General features: G+C 45.6%; 6 protein-coding genes across 7 annotated transcripts; 3 read left to right on the plus strand and 3 right to left on the minus strand.

Moving 5' to 3' along the window:
• Window positions 1–1,476: 1,476 nt before the first annotated feature.
• On the plus strand, window positions 1,477–3,176 carry BDCG_07997 (uncharacterized protein). The gene is made up of 3 exons (XM_045423769.1): window positions 1,477–1,915; window positions 2,071–2,293; window positions 2,403–3,176. The coding sequence occupies exons 1-3, from the start codon at window positions 1,603–1,605 to the stop codon at window positions 2,863–2,865; spliced, it is 999 nt and encodes a 332-aa protein (XP_045272632.1). The 5' UTR covers window positions 1,477–1,602; the 3' UTR covers window positions 2,866–3,176.
• A 96-nt stretch (window positions 3,177–3,272) lies between these two features.
• Window positions 3,273–7,693, plus strand: BDCG_07998 (uncharacterized protein). Its single transcript, XM_045423770.1, has 3 exons — window positions 3,273–3,861; window positions 3,930–4,648; window positions 4,894–7,693. Exons 1-2 carry the CDS (start codon window positions 3,826–3,828, stop codon window positions 4,473–4,475), a joined length of 582 nt encoding a protein of 193 aa, XP_045272633.1. The 5' UTR covers window positions 3,273–3,825; the 3' UTR covers window positions 4,476–4,648; window positions 4,894–7,693.
• On the minus strand, window positions 5,700–5,957 carry BDCG_17711 (uncharacterized protein; the record flags this gene model as incomplete). Its single annotated transcript, XM_045426790.1, has 1 exon — window positions 5,700–5,957. One exon carries the CDS (start codon window positions 5,955–5,957, stop codon window positions 5,715–5,717), a length of 243 nt encoding a protein of 80 aa, XP_045282388.1. The 3' UTR covers window positions 5,700–5,714.
• Window positions 6,608–7,931, minus strand: BDCG_17712 (uncharacterized protein; the record flags this gene model as incomplete). The annotated part of the gene is made up of 3 exons (XM_045426791.1): window positions 6,608–6,730; window positions 7,015–7,117; window positions 7,789–7,931. 3 exons carry the CDS (start codon window positions 7,929–7,931, stop codon window positions 6,608–6,610), a joined length of 369 nt encoding a protein of 122 aa, XP_045282389.1.
• A 654-nt stretch (window positions 7,932–8,585) lies between these two features.
• BDCG_08000 (uncharacterized protein) lies at window positions 8,586–9,786 on the plus strand. The gene has a single exon (XM_045423771.1). It carries the CDS (start codon window positions 8,593–8,595, stop codon window positions 9,157–9,159), a length of 567 nt encoding a protein of 188 aa, XP_045272634.1. The 5' UTR covers window positions 8,586–8,592; the 3' UTR covers window positions 9,160–9,786.
• A 2,313-nt stretch (window positions 9,787–12,099) lies between these two features.
• On the minus strand, window positions 12,100–15,703 carry BDCG_08001. Of its 2 annotated transcripts, XM_045423773.1 has the most exons (3): window positions 14,356–15,703; window positions 13,474–14,208; window positions 12,159–13,214 (listed from the first exon to the last, which is right to left on the minus strand). In XM_045423773.1, exons 1-3 carry the CDS (start codon window positions 15,353–15,355, stop codon window positions 13,021–13,023), a joined length of 1,929 nt encoding a protein of 642 aa, XP_045282390.1. In that variant the 5' UTR covers window positions 15,356–15,703; the 3' UTR covers window positions 12,159–13,020. The 2 variants fall into 2 exon arrangements, with proteins under 2 accessions (XP_045272635.1, XP_045282390.1); XM_045423772.1 differs by having other exon boundaries at window positions 12,100–14,208.
• Between the last annotated feature and the right edge of the window lie 1,228 nt (window positions 15,704–16,931).

The following is a 16,931-nucleotide window of genomic DNA, read 5'->3' on the forward strand; positions in this document are numbered from 1 at the left end:
CCACAGGATTCCGCGAAGGCCGTGGTGATCTTGTGTGTGAGTTGATGCAGGGACTCTACGGTCTTAAGCAGGCAGCACTCTTATGGTATGAGGAGCTGCGAAAGATGCTATTGCACTCAGGCTTCTGTGTCAGTCCCTATGATGCCGGACTATTTATCCACGATGGAAGACAGGTCTATATGACCATCTACGTGGATGATGTCCGCCTCTACGGCCCGAAAATTGAAGATCTGGACTGGGCCAAAGCCGAAATCGCTGCTAATTACAAGATCAAGGATGTAGGGGATTCTAACCGCTATCTAGGAATGAAGATTGATAGAGATTCAACTTCATTGACATTGTCCCAACCCCTCTTTGTAAGGAATCTCCTGGAGGAGTTCTTAATGGATGACTGTCATCCTACATCCACTCCTATGGAGGAGAATGTCGATTTCATGAATGATGATGAGGAACCGATTGCATACACAGCAGAATTTACCCTACAGTCCTATCAATCCGGTATCGGATCCCTGCAATATCTGGCATCCAATACACGTCCTGATATGAGTTTCGCCGCAGGATTCCTTGGACGATTCAGCTCCCGGCCTACATCAAAGAACTGGGCCGCATACAAGCGTACGCTCCGATATCTACAGGGTTCAATCAATGAGGGTATAACCTATCACAGAGGTGCCGAAATTGAACCTGTAGCATACGCAGATGCCGATTGGGCCGGTAGGGATCCAGGATCCCGTTCAACCACCGGTTATATCATCTACATGGCAGGTGGTCCCGTTGCATGGCGGAGCTGCCGGCAAACAGGGGTCTCCAAGTCATCAACAGAGGCCGAATATATTGCATCCTCCGAGGCCGCATATGAGCTTGTCTGTCTCTGAGAGCTTCTAGAAGACGCTGGATTCATCCCATCCCGCCTCAACAATCTGGATGCCGATGATCACCCCATTCCCACCACAGCCAATGGTCTGGCTTATACGATCCATGCCGATAATAAGTCCGCCATAGAGCTATTCTCTTCCGAAGCAATTCCACGCCGCTCGAAGCATATAGAGGTCCGTTTCCACATCCTTCAGGATCTTGTCCGCAAAAACGAGATATCTATCCGATATGTTCCATCTGCCGAGAACGCGGCGGATGGGCTTACTAAACCACTTGGAACATTGAAATATACGCGTTGGAAAGAGAATATAAAGAAGATAGGGGGATAAGGGGATAAAAAATGATGTATATCATGACTGGTTTTTCATTACTTCACATTTTCCAGTCATTTTTTGTACCTGTACTTGATTTGAAGGCGAATTTTGTATATAGCATCGTGTATAGTTACTCTGGTGAGTGGGGGTGTCAGGTCACGTGATCTGGCTTACTAATCCTTCCACCATATAACTTCCCACAAAGCTAGCAACCTTTCAATCACACAAGCTTTACACCTTCCACAACTTATGGATCCACTGCAGAGCATAGATCATGTGATCCGGTCAATGGCCAGAAAGAGCGCATCCATGTGTGCATTTAAAGTCTTTGACCCCTTCATTGTTCAAAAGACATGATAATAGATGAAAATACATTCTCCACCTTCCCATCCATACAATAGAGTGATCTATCATGTCACTTGTGAAATACTCCGATTCCGAATCGGAAGAGTCCAACCCCGTCTCCAGAAGCAATTCAGTGGCAACGAAACTCTCGAAGCGGCCCTTGAAGCAACAGCGCACTGATAAAACGATACCGGGCAGCGATGATGGCGATGGTCGTGGCGGGAATACTATCGCTTTACCCCCACTGCCTTCCGAATTCCTAGATCTCTATGCAAGTAATTCGCGAATTAGTGTCCAGGATGACCCCAGTCTTCATGATGGACGCAAGCGAGTGATGCCTCATGTTCCTGGCAACTGGCCCACCCATATCTATCTCGAGTGTAGGTGTTTGTTTTTCTTGTTTCTTCTTCCTTAATTTGCCCTTTTTTGCCTTTTTGGGCGACTCAGACAAGAGGAGTTGAGTACATGGTTTCATTTCTTGTCTGAAGCTCTCTTCTTTTGGGTTCGTTAAACTGATTTGCTGGGGTTTGTGGAGGGTATCCTGCGGCTGCAGAGATAGCTATTCTGGCAGAGGTGATTGCTCGGTGTGGACAGAAACTTGAAAACGGGTTGAAAGTTCATGGTTTGCTGTACAGCGATCTTGGTGCCCAAGCACCCTTACATATCAGCCTTTCACGCCCTGTTGTTCTTGTGACGGAAGATAGGCAGCCTTTTCGAGACTTGCTCAATGATGCTCTACGTGAATCTGATATTCGTCCGTAAGTACTGGTACACCCTGTACAAACATAGAAAGATAAACCTCTTGAGATTGCGTGAATGATGTAGAATTTGCCCTTTTTTTAGAAATTATCTGATAAGTTTTGAAAGGTTTCATGTGAAAACCGATGGGTTGGACTGGGTGTCAAATTTTGAGAAGACGCGGTGGTTTCTTGTGTTACGGGTTATGAAACCGGCGAATAACGAGCTGAATCGCCTACTTGCGATCTCAAATCGGTCTCTGGCTGCCTTTCAGCAGCCTCCCCTTTACCAAACGCCAGCCCCCGCATATACGCGGGCCAGTGATCGGAATACAGAAAAGCCCCCAAAGCAAAGATCAACAACCTCTTCTGTCGCTGTAGCAGATTATTCGGATTACTTCCATATATCTATCGCGTGGAGTCTCACAGAACCATCAAGGGAAGACAAGGAGAGGGTTGCGTCCGTGGAATTGGATAAAGTGAAGGAAATCGGAATTCCCTTTGGCAGCGTAAAGCTCAAAATTGGGAACATTGTTCATAATCTAGAACTTCCAACCGGGGTTCTGGATGAGGGTGGGTTCTGCGGGCTGTAGCTTTCATAGTTTTGGTCGGGTTTTATATAGTTATATAATATTGTCGTTGCGCCATCGAGAAATAACATGACGTGTATGAATAAACGAGGAAAATGACACAGGCCGTTCAATCTGATCGACTGGTACATGCCCCTGGTGTATGCACTATTGTCATGATTCGCTACAGCGCATCAATCCCTTGCACCGGGCTGTAAAAGTGAACGGTCGGGATGGAAAACCGACCGACGATTTGGAAATCTCGGCCATTCCATTTAAACGAGTAGTTGGCCCTCGTTCATGGCCTGAAAAACTCTGCAATTGATGGTCTTGTTCAAGCAATAGGGTTGGATTTCGATATCCTCCTGGGTTTGGCAAGACACATGCCAAAGGCAGAGTCTACCAACCACTTAAACACCTTGGATCAACCTCTGGCTGGGGATTCGTCCGGAGTACCGGAGCAATCATTATTGAAGGATGCGATTCTACTTGTTGGATGGCCTTGGCTTGAAGCTTGCATTGGTGGTGCTTGGTTGTGCCCGTTGGAGTCGTTCCATGCAAATCAGTGCCCCCTGACGCATAATATGGGGGCGTGTGAACCTGGGCCTCCAGTACCTCAGCGCTACCAGTATCGATAAAAGCTATCGCAGGGCCCTCACTCAGCTCTGGTCACAATTGATTGAAGGTGACAAGTTTGAAGTTATCCAGGGGCAATATTATGATAATACAGACTTCGAACTTCAAGGAAATGGCTGGTTAGTGTTTGGACTAGTTGGTAGTTGGAACAGGTTGAAGTTATTTAAACGAGACAGCGCGCCGGAAGAAAGGGAGCCGACCCCATTGTGACCGCCTTTGTTCCACCAAAGATCCGGCGCTTTGTTTTGACGAACACCTGTCAACAAGACCAATTGTGCTTAAAACGAGTCTGCCAGGCTTATCCATACTCCTGAAAAGCAGAAGGAAGGTTTGATAGTCCCTATCGCTATGTCATATCAACAACAGATCCCGACAGTCACATTGGTAGGTATGCTTGTCTTAGCACCCCCTTTCTATCCCCTTGAGCTAACCACTGGGACGGGACGGAAAAGCATGATCTTCAGGAGTTCAATGCCCGCCATTTCTTTCACAGGAACAACCATGGATCAGTACAACCCTTGATACCGGTAGCGGATGTCGAACAGCTTGACGATGGCGATGATGATCTCGGATACTACCCGGATGGGACGAAACGGACCCTCACAGATAAACAAGTCGAAATCTTTAGGCACAGCGAAATCCAAAAGCTGCAGCGCGAAAAGAGGCGGAAAGAGATGGCTGATCGAGAACAAGCTGAAGTCGAAGCTCTAACTGACACATCCAAGGAACCTCTAGCCGGTGCCGGCCGGTCGGAAGCCAAGGGAGGTGGACAGGGTTCATCAGAGTATCAACAACAGAGCTTCGAAGGAACCGAAAAATCATATCACGATGTTGATAGAAAGTCAACGGAAGACAACAAGATACGGGATGGGAATGGGGGTGCTAAAAAACTACTCGCGTACGCAGACGAAGGAACAACGTTCGGACATTCTCAGAAACCTGCTTCGTCCTCCGGCACGAATCCATTTGGTCGACGCCTGGTTAGTTACGACGATTAAAATCCAACTATAGTCCAAATGTTCACAACTGTGAACCATCAATGGCGGAACCAGGTAGCGAACCATGGAAATATAGCAAAGCTCTTGTTTCAATTCAACGGAGGACAGTCCATGCGGGCCAATTGAAGTGTGGGCCCTTTATACTTACCTATTACCTGCGGTGGCATCCCAATGTACGTCCATTCCCTTCACCAATGAGCAGCAAACCCAATGATGAAAATCTTTGTATCGTCATCCTTAGTCGTATGCCAGATCCATCTTCTCTTGCCCTTCTCTTCCATCATGGGAAGGAAGTTCGAAAGATGGTTTGGTTTCTGGCCAGGACGAAATACTTAATCTTCTCTCTGATGCTGATGAACTATTCTGAAGTTGCATCACTAATCTTTTCGTACAAATATACTGACCATATTTGCTCAAGTTTCTTTTTGCCTTGTTCTCGAGCTAGTTTGGGCGACTAATAAATCTAGGATCCCTTGCTAGCAAGAATATCGGACGCCCGAGCCAACTCATTCGACCTATCCAGGTAAACTAGGGTTTTGTATGTGCTACATTGACAAAGCAGTGAGCAGGAGACACCTTTGATAATGAGTGGCATATGCATGCCGGGGCGGCCACCCGGGACAGCCTTCCTTCAGTATGTTGCCAAACTCCTGCGGCATGTGAATTTCAAATGCAGAATACGGAAGTAACAGGGTCCATGGATCCCTGACAGCTACTATTGTCAAAAATTTCTTGTGCTTTCAAATATGCAAGGGTATATCGTTTGTTGAGGAGGGAGATATATGATCCCGACATAAATTGTTCAATTTCTTGCTATCTGGCTTGCAGAGGTATAATTCAGGTACATATTCAACAAAGCCGCCCTCATCTCGGCCAGTGAAGAGCTCTGTCGTTTCATGCAAAGGCCTTGTTCTTGCTATCTACCTGGTGGCCAACAGATCGTCCGAGATATTGAAATGAACAACGGATACATATTATCAATAGGTCTTCAGTATCCAAAAATCAAGTTCGGCCCTTATCAGTTCCAGCGAAGCCGTGTACGAGCGATAGTTGGGTGATTGTGAATTAGCTTTAGGAGGGGGGGTGGTTTTGAAATGTAGGAAAACGACATGATCGATGAAAGCGGGCGGTACGGTTTTCGACTCCTCTATGTGAAGGTAACTTTTGTGTTGCGATGAAACGGAAGAATATTGACGTCTATGTTCTTGAACCATCACGGGGACGGCCTTGTCAAACCATCTAACTCGAACCCGCCGTGTTTCCTTTGGTGTCCAATTCACTGTCTTGCGGAGACACCGTAGGAGGGTCTGTTGAAGCTGTCACATTCATGACGCTTTCATGGTCGCGTGTTCCTCTCGCCCTGGAGTGAGGTTCGACCTTTTCCAGCCAATGAGTTACCACCCGGTGTTTGTCCCACGCGAGACGGCTACGCTCGAGGAGACCCAGCTCGAAGCTTTCTGGGGACTGCTGGCTGTTTTCCATGCTATGGCTCGTCAGCAAGTGCTACTAGCATTGGTTCAATGTTGTGTAACTCACTTGGGACGATGTCACGCCGAACGTTTCTATGGCTTTTTCTTTGATGGGAACACCACAGATGCTTTGACAGCAGGATTTTGGATGGGGATTAATCTATTATCTCCCGCGAGTTGGGTTGTATCGAGGGACTCAAGAATTGCTGCCGGGAGAGTGATGTCGGTAGGGTTGGATTTGTTCGATACTTGCGTCCAAAAGGGCCACCATCTGTCTTTTAAGGCGTCTGAAGATTGGATACTATGGATGCTCAATAGTCCACAACGACCACTCAGCCACAGCCGCTCCATGCCCAGTGGTAATAGGATTAACTCAGAGTCAGTCACCGCCTCTTAAGCCTCGAGGTATTTCCCTTTTTGAATCGCCTTATTCCCGCTCGGACTACCTCAAACATGACGACTCCGCCTAGCAATGGTATTGGTTATTGGGAAATGGCCTGCGCGGATGCTAGCTTACTCTTGATGCTGGAGACGGCACCGAAGCAACCCGGAGAGACACTTGCATCAAGTCGACCATGGTGTTCCGGGTTTCGACTCACCAAGTGATGATATATCATATTTCTCTTAATTCCGCTTGGGCTTGTACTTTTTTCATAAACGGAGCTAGAGAAGTGAGAAGTGGGAGCACTTTCGCTCTGGACATGAGACACGTTTGCCCGCGGCGATCTCTACCCCTGTCATACTCAGCGCTCCGACTGGAACCGCGTCTTTGGTGACTTTAGTGGACTGTGGTGTTAAGTGAAGCGAGGACGTTAGAGTTGGGACTTCTATCAAACCTATGTACTGCCCTGATGTTGAATTCCGGATCTTCTTGTGCAGATGGACTCTCGAACTTTCAAGCAAAAGCAAGGCAACTAATGAAGATGGTATTAATCAAAACTGAGTTTCATACCGAGCGGTACAAGAATGCTCAAGTGAAGAATGCGGAAGTGCGCTTCATGCTGAGTTGTTGCTTTGCGTTTCTATTTGAGTAGACTCTTTCACGCCCGCGCATGGTTTTGGAAGCGTACTTGGCAGGGATTGCCATGACCCTGAAGACCTTTACCCGCACGGCTTCTGTGTCGATACGCGCCTGGTTTTACATCGAATAGAGTATCCATGAGTCGACCAACCCTATATTCGGAGGCCCTATCAGACTCTGGTCTTCACTACGCTATATCTTTGCCAAATTCCGAGTCATGTTCACTAAAATTTACATCCGTTATTTCGCAACTTGTCCAACTGTACTTGAATTTATCAGATTGTTCATTTTTCACTCCTCCTTTTTGACTGCACTGCACAACGGCTAGGGCATTTCCCTTTTAGCATGCCACACGACACACCAGTCCAAGGGCGAACCAATAAATTAGCCGTGACTCAATCTAACCTGGGTATTTCGGCCATCAATTTTATTTGAAGCAAAAATCTTTCTCGGCATTCTCTGCTGAGCGGTGCACAACTAGCAATAGGCTGTGCTTCATTGCGCTAAAGTACTGGCTGCTTTGGCTTTACAGCGGGGATTTTTGGTGGTGCTTGGCCCGCGTCCACATTATGTTTTCATGAACAATATTCATTGGGCTAAGCTGGCATTGGAAGATAAGAGGAAATTAAAATTAAAGATATGTATGCCAACCACTTTTACCCCTTTAACATGCTTTGAGCCTGAACAGGGATTAAACTTTCCCTTTTTTTTTTTTTTTTTTTTTTTTTTTTTTCCTCTCTCCTTCTTGGATTTGATAATGATATGATTTCTGCTCAAACATTGGCTTCGGCCACAAGTTCTTAATACGCCCACGTTGGCTCACTGTTGCCTCGGTTGCCTTCTTTGCCGCCAAAGGTTGTGGGGGTAATTCGTAATAGACATAATATTCGTCCGAGCAGCTTCTCCGTTGGGATCGCCATGACTTCCGTCCTCTGCGCTGTCTGGATCTACAAAGCCAAAGACCATGGGGAGAGATTGGCGTCATAAGTCGATATGCTAGTAGCCCGGATTTTGGTTGGAGACTTGTCCGTCACCCTACTGGAAGCATTCCGAGCTTTTTAGGGGTTTTCAACGAGAACTTAGGCGTAAGACCTGCATGCACAATGACTTTTATATTATTGTCAGCCAGAGTGGTGCTGGTTCTATCCTCCCGGCCCCCCTTCCATTTTTTCATATTTTCATTTTCATTTTTTTTTTTTTTTTTCTTTTCTGGGGGCATATCTTCTCACCCATGCCGCCTCTACTCTAGTATTGCGAATCTGCAGCTTTCGATTGAACCCAAAACAGACGCACTGATTAGTGGATTCGGAAAGCTCTTTGCTAGAGGTTGGTGTTCACTTCCACCTTGGCAGCTGTTTATCCTCTTAATTTTTTTATCGAGGCTGAATAATAATAATAATTGCTGCTCGTTATTTCTCAATAAATAATGCATGGAGACAGTCAGACTGTAACTACTGTACTGTACAATAAGGAGTACATTAATCACTATTAGTGCAGATGGAAGAGATCAATAAATTTTCATAGTTAATTTATAAACCCCTCATTTGAGTTTAATATTGCATTTAGAATGAGAAATAAAGACAAAGTGGAGCTAGCCGGCCATTTTCACATTAGGACATTCATTCCTATGCTTCTGAGGAACATGTTCGAAAAACCGCCAGATCTGGAGCATCATCCATTGGCTCAAGCAAGAAGGCAGGTAGAAAGGCTCCTGCGGCCACTGCGCAAAGCGCGAGGTCACTTTGGGAAGAGCGCCCTGTCCCTTAGCCGCGACTGGGAGAGGAGACCAGGTGTTAATTCGATAATTGACTGGAGATTTCCAAGAACCTCTGGTGGCTCTGGTGAACTTTGGGGGAAAAAAAAAAAAGAAAAAAAAAAAGAAAAAAAAACCCGGTGTCATTGTCGAAACCCGAATTTTGCCGCCTCTCACCAGCGGGCTGGAATTTGCTTTTTTTGTCGGCCAGTGTTGATTATCCTCCCCTGCACAAAGGTGCATGAAACTGCCCATCAGCCTACGCTACGTCGCCACTCGCCGGCGTGCCTGGCAGGTCGGAACCCATTGCATGCCTGCCCACACAACTCATTTTCGTTCCTGACTTTGCCCACACACACGACCCCGCAGCATCCAAGTCCGGTCGGTCTGGCAGCACCCAGCTGGCAGCCAGCAACGACAAACGGCAACCCTGACAGATGAGGCGGGGATGGGGCTCGGCCGATGGTGAATGAAATACTCGCCTTTTACACCGCTCCCTTTGAATAGTGAGACAAAACCCCATTGGTGACGTTTGAATATGGGCGAGAAGAAGAGGGGAAAAAAAATAAAAATAAAAAATAAAAACATCGCCCTCAGCGTCCTAGCACCCGGGAAATTTCGAAAGGAGGGGGAGGGGGGTGTGCCTTTTACGCCCCTTGTTGGGCCAGAGGCTTATATGCCACAAGCGCGCTTATAAGTTACGGGGTATTTTGAGTTTCGAAGTGGGTTGAGCTTCCGTTGATCTGAGTTGGCCCCGCTCCAGCAGTGGTTGGGAAAAACCTGTGGTGAAGCCGATCTGGACAACGTACATGGAAACCAACGACTGATACGATACGCTCCCCCCTCCCCTCTCCCTGATGAAGTCACGTTAGCTTAGAGCAGACTCGTTCTCCGTTCGTCTAGTAACTTCATTGCATTGTTAGCCCGGCCCCACTTCAATGCAGTGGACTCAACTGTACCCGGAGAGCTCTGGACGCCGCTGGGAAGAGGGAGAAGGAGGGCCGAAAAAACATGATGATGGCGCTTCTCGTATGCGGCTCGTTCTCGAGTTGCGCTTTTTTCTTTTTCTTTTTCTTTTTCTTTTTTTTTTTTTCCGTTTATCTAGTTATTTAATTCGCCGTTTTCAACGGAGTTTACCCAGCCAACGGAACTTATCTCAACATTTACACGACCGAAACGTTGGTGCAAATAACACAAGAACAGCTCAGTAGTATGTCCCAATTTTCGAAATATCTATCCCCCAACATGTAGCATGTCTTGAGGCAATTCCCGACACGTAGGAGACGCATCTGACGGTGACGGACGTGAAACAACGATCCCGTTTCCCACGAATTGTTCGGAAGTGGTAGTGTATGAAGAACCCTGGAAGCAATCCATCCTGCCCAGTTCGGCAAAACGAAAGACATTTGGCAGAGCTCCACGGGATGCGTTAAATAAATGGAGGAACATCCATCCCCACGGCAGGGGGAGAAGCTCTCTTGTGAAAGCCACCCTCTAAGCTAGTCAGGACTGGCACTGGCCCCGGGAAATGTCAGGGTTCAAGCATCATGCGAGTGGGCGTCTTCCCACTCCAGCCATCGTCTCCCAATATTATGGCTAATACGTCATGGGTAGATTACACCTAGCGTGGTCTATGGCGCCTTGCAGCCCCTACAATTTTGAAAGTTCTCTTTATGCAGGCTTGTCTAGGTAACCTATCAGGCGCAATAGAGTCCCAGAGAAGGTTTCATGGCCACAGTAGCAACCTCGATAGAGCTATGCCGCAGCACTAACTAACCGGATAGCGCCAAGTCATCGAAGCCAGAAACCTATGCCATGTCAGTTAGGGAGGAAAAAAAGAAAAAAAGAAAGAAAGGAAAAAGTTGTAGGACACTAGAGTTAGAAGGGTTTGATCACTAGCCAACAAATTAAACATTCCTCCTCGCATAATCCATCATCAACTCATCACTATAGCTAGATACTAATTGTTGCTATCCACTTTCATCTTGCAGCCTCTTATAATGTATATGTACCATCTCACTGAGCGCTAATTTGAAATGGGTTGGCAGATACATCTTTGCTTCCAAGACAGCTTCTGATGTTAGGCGAAACAAGCAAGACAAGGCTATTCCTTGTTCCATTGCACTTGTGGTGGTGATCCCTGCTAGCAAGAAGCTTAAGACCATTCACAATCCAGAGTCCATGGATAGCCAAACAGGCTGACTACCCTTCAAAGAAAAAGCAACTTTGAGACTAGCATGTGTGCTTTTTTTTCCTGAGCATTCGAAGCTGTAACAGACAGACCATCCCATCCGAGGAACCGGCGTGGAGAAAGATAAAGACAGGAAAAAGTTGTCGCAAAGGAGGCAGACAGAATGATCATCTCTCTCATACACAAACAGATTGCCACACCTAACAATTTGTTCGCTCGCTCATGTCATCGCTGTGGACTACTGGCGATGTGGGCCTCATTACGGAGTAGAGGGGAGACTGATGGCCGGATTTTGAACCCATGGGCCATGTAGGGCTGATGATTACAAGAGTGAGATTAGTTTCAAAAATAATCTGTAATAATAGTGATGATGATGATGATGATAATGATAATGATAATCACCCGAGCACGGTGGACATCTCCACTTTCAAAATGTTGATGCCAAAAAATGAATAATGGAATAGACACCACAAGACAGCTCAAAGTGACATTTATTTTCCTTCTTTTCTTTTTTGAGTCCATGCCTATTAGTAGGCTGAACCGGCATGAGAGGATAGCTGGATTGAGAGATAACTAGTGCAACTTAATTCCTCATGCTGTGGATTCATGAGTGTAAGGAGTAAACCCTGAAGATAGAAAGACAATGTGAATTTCACCTTATCCCTTCATATCAAAGCAAAGTCATGATGCAAGAATTGAGAGTTTCTGAGAACAAAGAGTGACTCAAGTCAAAGACTTTAGCAGCAGCATATGGCAGTTGACAATGATTTTCATTTCAAAGTAAATAAATAAACTAAAATAAATTCAAGCTTTGGAGTCCTCCAGAATCAAGATTGCAAAAATATAGTAACTATACAGCAGAGAATATATAATATTGAAATCAAGTCATTCACTGAGCCTCTTCAAACAACAATAAATAATAGAGAGACCCGGTTATCCCTCTCATCTAAAAGACAGACAACTTTAGCATACTTTTTCCTTTCATTTATTCTAAGCCATCAATCTCATTGATTGACTTCAATACTGCCGATCAGGGTGTAATACTAGCTAGGCCCGGGAATCCCCCCGGGCGGCCAGGGGTAGCAGACAAGCAGTAACTAAGTGGTTAGGGGCTTGGGCCCGCCAACCCTTTAACCATGCAGAAGTCCCCTACTCCGGACACAACATACACACACAATGCTAGAAATCTATATTTAATTAGCATCTACACGGAAGGACTCATGCCCCCCACCTATGGACCCCCAATTACATAGCTCATAAGTATATAGTGAAGAGGAACCTAAAAATCCGCCTTGCAGGCAAAACACCGCGCGCGCGCAGGATAACCACCCTGGCCAATAATAGGCACGTTGGGAGGAGGAGTCCAGTCCATTGAAAAAAAAAAATAAATAAATAAATAAATAAATAAACGGATAGAATCTAAGCTAGGACATAGAGCAAAAATGGAAGCAAAGCAATCAACCCTCCAACCCCCCCAAATCTCATCCATCCGATTTACGGACGGACTACGGTACCTCTGTTGGAGGTGTAAAGCTTGCTTGATTCAAGAACTGTATTCGCTACATAACTAGCGACGGGAGTTGTTAACTATATATACGGTGGAAGGATAACACGAGCCAGACGGATTAGTCTGACGAGCTCTCCATCCCAGCCAGTGTACGGAGTACATACATTATACATTATATTCCACTCCGGTAATCGTTCGTGTCTTTCGTATAAAGGGGGGAAAGGAACGTTCCACAAGAGTTGACACCGTTTGCTTCCCCTTTTTCTCGTCTGACCTCAGATACGTGGGTGACAAGAAAGGAAAAGAAAAAGAAAGAAAACCGAGTTAACCTAAAACATGTGTGTAATGTGTTTTGGTGGTTTACCCTTTCCTTCCCTTGCCTCATTGGCTTTTAGCTCCTTCTCCCGCACGACTGTAATACTCATTACAATAATGATGAACATAGTAGTAATAATAATAATAATAAGAATACATAATAAACACTTGAAAACAAGACACCCCCATCAACCCTTCCGCGCCCTCCTCAACCGCCTCTTCTTCCTCTGACACGCATCGACCGCCTCTTCCGTAAGGATATCCGCGGGCAACCGGAACTCCCGCGCCGCTACTTCCGGCAACGGCTGCCCGAACGCGGTCCGTGTGCGGCCCCGTCGGATTTTCCCGACGGCGGCGTCGCGCAGGTGCCGTTTCGTATAGAACGATGTGAACGGTTTGGGTTCTGGCTGGGCCGGCGGTTGTTGTGTTGTTGTTGGTGGTGGCGGGGTGGGTGGCGGTGCGGATGTGTGTGTTGTTGCAGGGCTAGGGGCACGGGCAGCTCGGTCAGAATCGCGGCCAGCAGGGGCAGGGTAGGATGTGGAGGTGGATGTGGGTGAAAATGAGGAGGAGGAGGATGGAGGGGAGGAAGAGGAAGATTGAGATGATGGTAGTGGTGGTGGTATGGAGACATGTTCGGGAAGTAGGTTGATGCGGCGTGCTGTGTTGGAGGAGGCTGAGATGGCTTCTTGATGGAGTTGGCGGGCTGCCCAGGCATCGACATCATTGATGTCTGGGGGCTCACCGTAGGTTTGGAAGTTAGGAGAGAAATATTCCAGGTCCCCGTCCCTGTTGGGTTGGGGCCTGGTATCTTCTTTTCCTATGCTGGTTTGGTCAGCCGCTTGCTCGGCTTCATCTTCGTCCTCATCCTCCGTTTCGTTTTCTTCGTTCTCATCTTCTTCTTCATCTTCTTCTTCGTCATCATCGTCTTCTTCGGCAAGGTATTGATCTCTTTCAATCTTCCGTCGTCTCTCCTCTTCTTTCCAGGCCCGGAATTTATCAATTAATGCTGACACCTCTTTGATAAAATACGCTCGTTTAGGTTCGTAAAGTTTCTTTTCCGTCTCCGTGATTCCGCTTATACCCATAACTCGCAGCCAATCATGGCCCTGTAACTCATCCAGTAATCGATCCAGCTGGACCTTTTCATGCTGAGCCCTCTCCCTCTCAATATTCCGGAGCTGCTTTTCTTGCCGTTCGATCCTCCGGTGCGCCTTGAAGTAGACATCGCCATCTAGCGGGTCCTTTGATGGTTTCTTACTATGATGTGTAGATGGTCGTAGGTCAAGTATTTGGGCATCATGGAGCTCGAGAAGTGGGTTCTCCATTAACGATTGTGCCATTTGGCCATTTGGCGGATTCCCTTTATCGTGCTTCCCCCGAAGTTTGGTTGCTGGCGCATTTGTCGGCACAGGATCAAGTTCGATAGGTTGCGTGAGGTCATCGATGAGTAAGACCGTGGTGTCTGCCGAGAGGAACTCTATCGACGGTTAGCAACAGGAGATACACAAGCAGAGCAAACACCAAACTCGAATTGTAGCGCCACATCAGGAAATCTAGATATATAGATACACATACACACAAGCAGACAAACAAAACAAAGGGAGATAGATCAAAGTAAACTCACCGGGCTTCATAGGCTCTAAACTGAGAATCTGCTCATAATTCTGAAAATACATCGCCAGCTCACTCTTCGACCTCGATCCTCCATCATTAGATCGTAACGATCTCTTTTCACGACCAACTGCGGCGGTCGTCGAAGGAGAAGCCCCATCGTCCTTCAACAAGTTATTAACAATCCGATCATTTTTATACTTATCATTATTATCATTATCATGGTCATCCGCAATCATAATGCCATTAACCACTTTTTTCTTCTTCCTCCTCTCCTCTTGCGCCACATCTTCACTCACCCCCACAGGCGTGTGATGTTGTTGTTGTTGATTACTATGGGCAGATTTGCGCGTTGTCCGAGATACGGCTGATGCGGGGGAGCGGGGTGGAGCGGAGAGTGCCAGGGTAGTGGGTTTACTATTATTCTTATTAATAGCTGTAAGCCCACCACCACCACCAGTACTACTACTAACACCCGCTGCAGTAGCTGCAGTAGCATTCGCTGACCGCGTCCGAGACGCAGCAGGCGTTGTTGTTGATGATGTTGTTTTTGTAGATGATGAATCCGGTGTCAGTAGTAGTAGGCCCTGTGAATCCCTACTGCGCAAGGGAAGCTTTGCAGGCCCGGTGATGGATGCCTGGTCATGATGGCGACCATCCAGCTTTGCCTTCTTGAAAGGCCGTTCGGGCGCTGGAATTGTCTTGGTGGGTTGTTGGGGTTGGCGGGGAGAGGAGGCAAGGGGGAAGGGGAGTTTGGATTGTTTAAGGGGTTTTAATTTGTCTTGTAATTGGTGATGTTTCTGCTGTTGTCGTTGTCGTTGTTGGATTACGGCACTTCGTCGTGTGGTGACGGTGGAGGGGTTGGGGGGGATTGATTTGGTGGTGGTTGTGGTGGTGGTGTCGTGAGCGAAGGAGGGTATTTTGCTCGGATCGAATGATGGGGCGACAGGAGGAGGAGGATCTCTGTGTCGTACGGACGAAAATCTCAACGTCGGTGTTGAGCGAGCAACCATGGCGGGAAGGAGATTGGTCGCTGGCGGGTCATGGCCCTTTTAGAGGTGGCAGATGTAGCCCTGGGGATGGCTTCTCGACTCGCCTGGATAGAGAGTATCTTTGTGTCGCTGTCTCGTCTCGTCTCGTCTCGTCTCATCGCAGCCAGGATTTTTGTTCTTCTTCCGTTGTTGTCGGCCACGGCGCAGAAGGGGGCGAATGGATACTTACGCGTGGCGTGACAGTACGGGCGAAATATTACCCAGTTTTGGCTGCTTGGAGGGTGGTATTGGGCGGTATATATTAGACTTCATACTGCGTGTTGGTACACCTAAGAGACCGGAGATAGGCGTTGCAGCGCCTTGGAAAACCAAAGTTACCAGCGGTGGTACAGGTACTGACAAATCACTAGTAACGTTAAACTAACTAACTATAGGATAGTCGAAGGTTGTATTGATGGAGCATATAACCGTGCCATGCTTACTCACTCTCTCTAGTGAGTGCGCCACAGTGTACAGAAAACCACACCATACAGAAAATATTTTAAATATATTAATCTTCAAAAATTAATTAATAATCATCACTACATCTATCTATAATATAAAGATTATCTATATACTCATTAGAAGATGTAGAATTCACTGTAGATTGAAATTCTATAGAATTATCTTATTATAATTAAGTAACTGTAGATTTTATAGATTTAATTTCAATTAATTAAAGATTTTTATTAAATATCTTTTTCATCTTATCTACTCTACAGATTGTGATCTTGTAATTAATATTCTTAATAGTGAGAACTTCATCTACTTATATCTATCTGTAAAAGAATTTAATAATTTAATATCTATTTACATAATAATGATTTGTAAGTTTATTCTTATAATATGTACTAAATTTCACCTGAATCACACTACTCTTGAAGATCTTGTTCAACTGTCTTATTAAATTAGATATAAGAGTATTCTTCACATCTTCTAAGATCTTAACTACTGTATTAATTTAATGATATAGTTTTACAATCATTTCTGAGAAGATTAATTATAAGAAGATAGTTAATAGTTAATCTATAGATAGACTAACTGCTGAAATTAGACTGACTGTGTGACTGTGTCTGAAACCAGGACCAGATTTTTTGATAGTCTCATTATCAATTTAACTGATCTCATTACACGGTTTTAACATTAGATAGTAATCTTATACTGTCTCAGTGAGACTTACTGTCTACTCTTGTCACATTTTTCAAATAAGATTATGATTTCCACTTCTCAATTTAAATTATTTTTATTGCTTTAAATGACTTTAAATCTCATTTGAGTGTTATCAAAAAGTGTTACTTTTTAAAAAATTAAAAATAGTCTAAAAAAAACCTTAAAATGTCTAAAAATAGTAACTTTATATCAAGAATGGAACTAAATGAGATTAAATGAAATCACTTTCTCATTTTTTTCAAGTCATGATTTCATTTTAAGATCTGATATATAGTCACTTTACATGTTTTTTTGATAGCCAGTCCCAGCAGGATTCACATCAAGAAATGTATGAGATCAGATCAAATGAGATCAAATGTGAAATTCATGATCTCAGCGGCCAGTCTAG

The sequence above is a fragment of the Blastomyces dermatitidis genome (assembly GCF_000003525.1).
Source record: "Blastomyces dermatitidis ER-3 genomic scaffold supercont1.10, whole genome shotgun sequence".
Taxonomy (NCBI): domain Eukaryota; kingdom Fungi; phylum Ascomycota; class Eurotiomycetes; order Onygenales; family Ajellomycetaceae; genus Blastomyces; species Blastomyces dermatitidis.

Excerpts from the sequence above, each read along its gene's own strand:
- BDCG_08001 (XM_045423772.1), bottom strand. The coding sequence starts at position 15,355 with ATGGTTGCTCGCTCAACACCGACGTTGAGATTTTCGTCCGTACGACAC. Across the intron at positions 14,209-14,355 it reads TTTAGAGCCTATGAAGCCCG|AGTTCCTCTCGGCAGACACC; the intron begins GTGAGTTTACTT and ends AACCGTCGATAG.
- BDCG_07998 (XM_045423770.1), top strand. The coding sequence starts at position 3,826 with ATGTCATATCAACAACAGATCCCGACAGTCACATTG. Across the intron at positions 3,862-3,929 it reads AGATCCCGACAGTCACATTG|CATGATCTTCAGGAGTTCAA; the intron begins GTAGGTATGCTT and ends GGGACGGAAAAG.
- BDCG_08000 (XM_045423771.1), top strand. The coding sequence starts at position 8,593 with ATGCTTCTGAGGAACATGTTCGAAAAACCGCCAGATCTGGAGCATCAT.
- BDCG_07997 (XM_045423769.1), top strand. The coding sequence starts at position 1,603 with ATGTCACTTGTGAAATACTCCGATTCCGAATCGGAAGAGTCCAACCCC. Across the intron at positions 1,916-2,070 it reads CACCCATATCTATCTCGAGT|GGTATCCTGCGGCTGCAGAG; the intron begins GTAGGTGTTTGT and ends GGGTTTGTGGAG. Across the intron at positions 2,294-2,402 it reads CGTGAATCTGATATTCGTCC|GTTTCATGTGAAAACCGATG; the intron begins GTAAGTACTGGT and ends AAGTTTTGAAAG.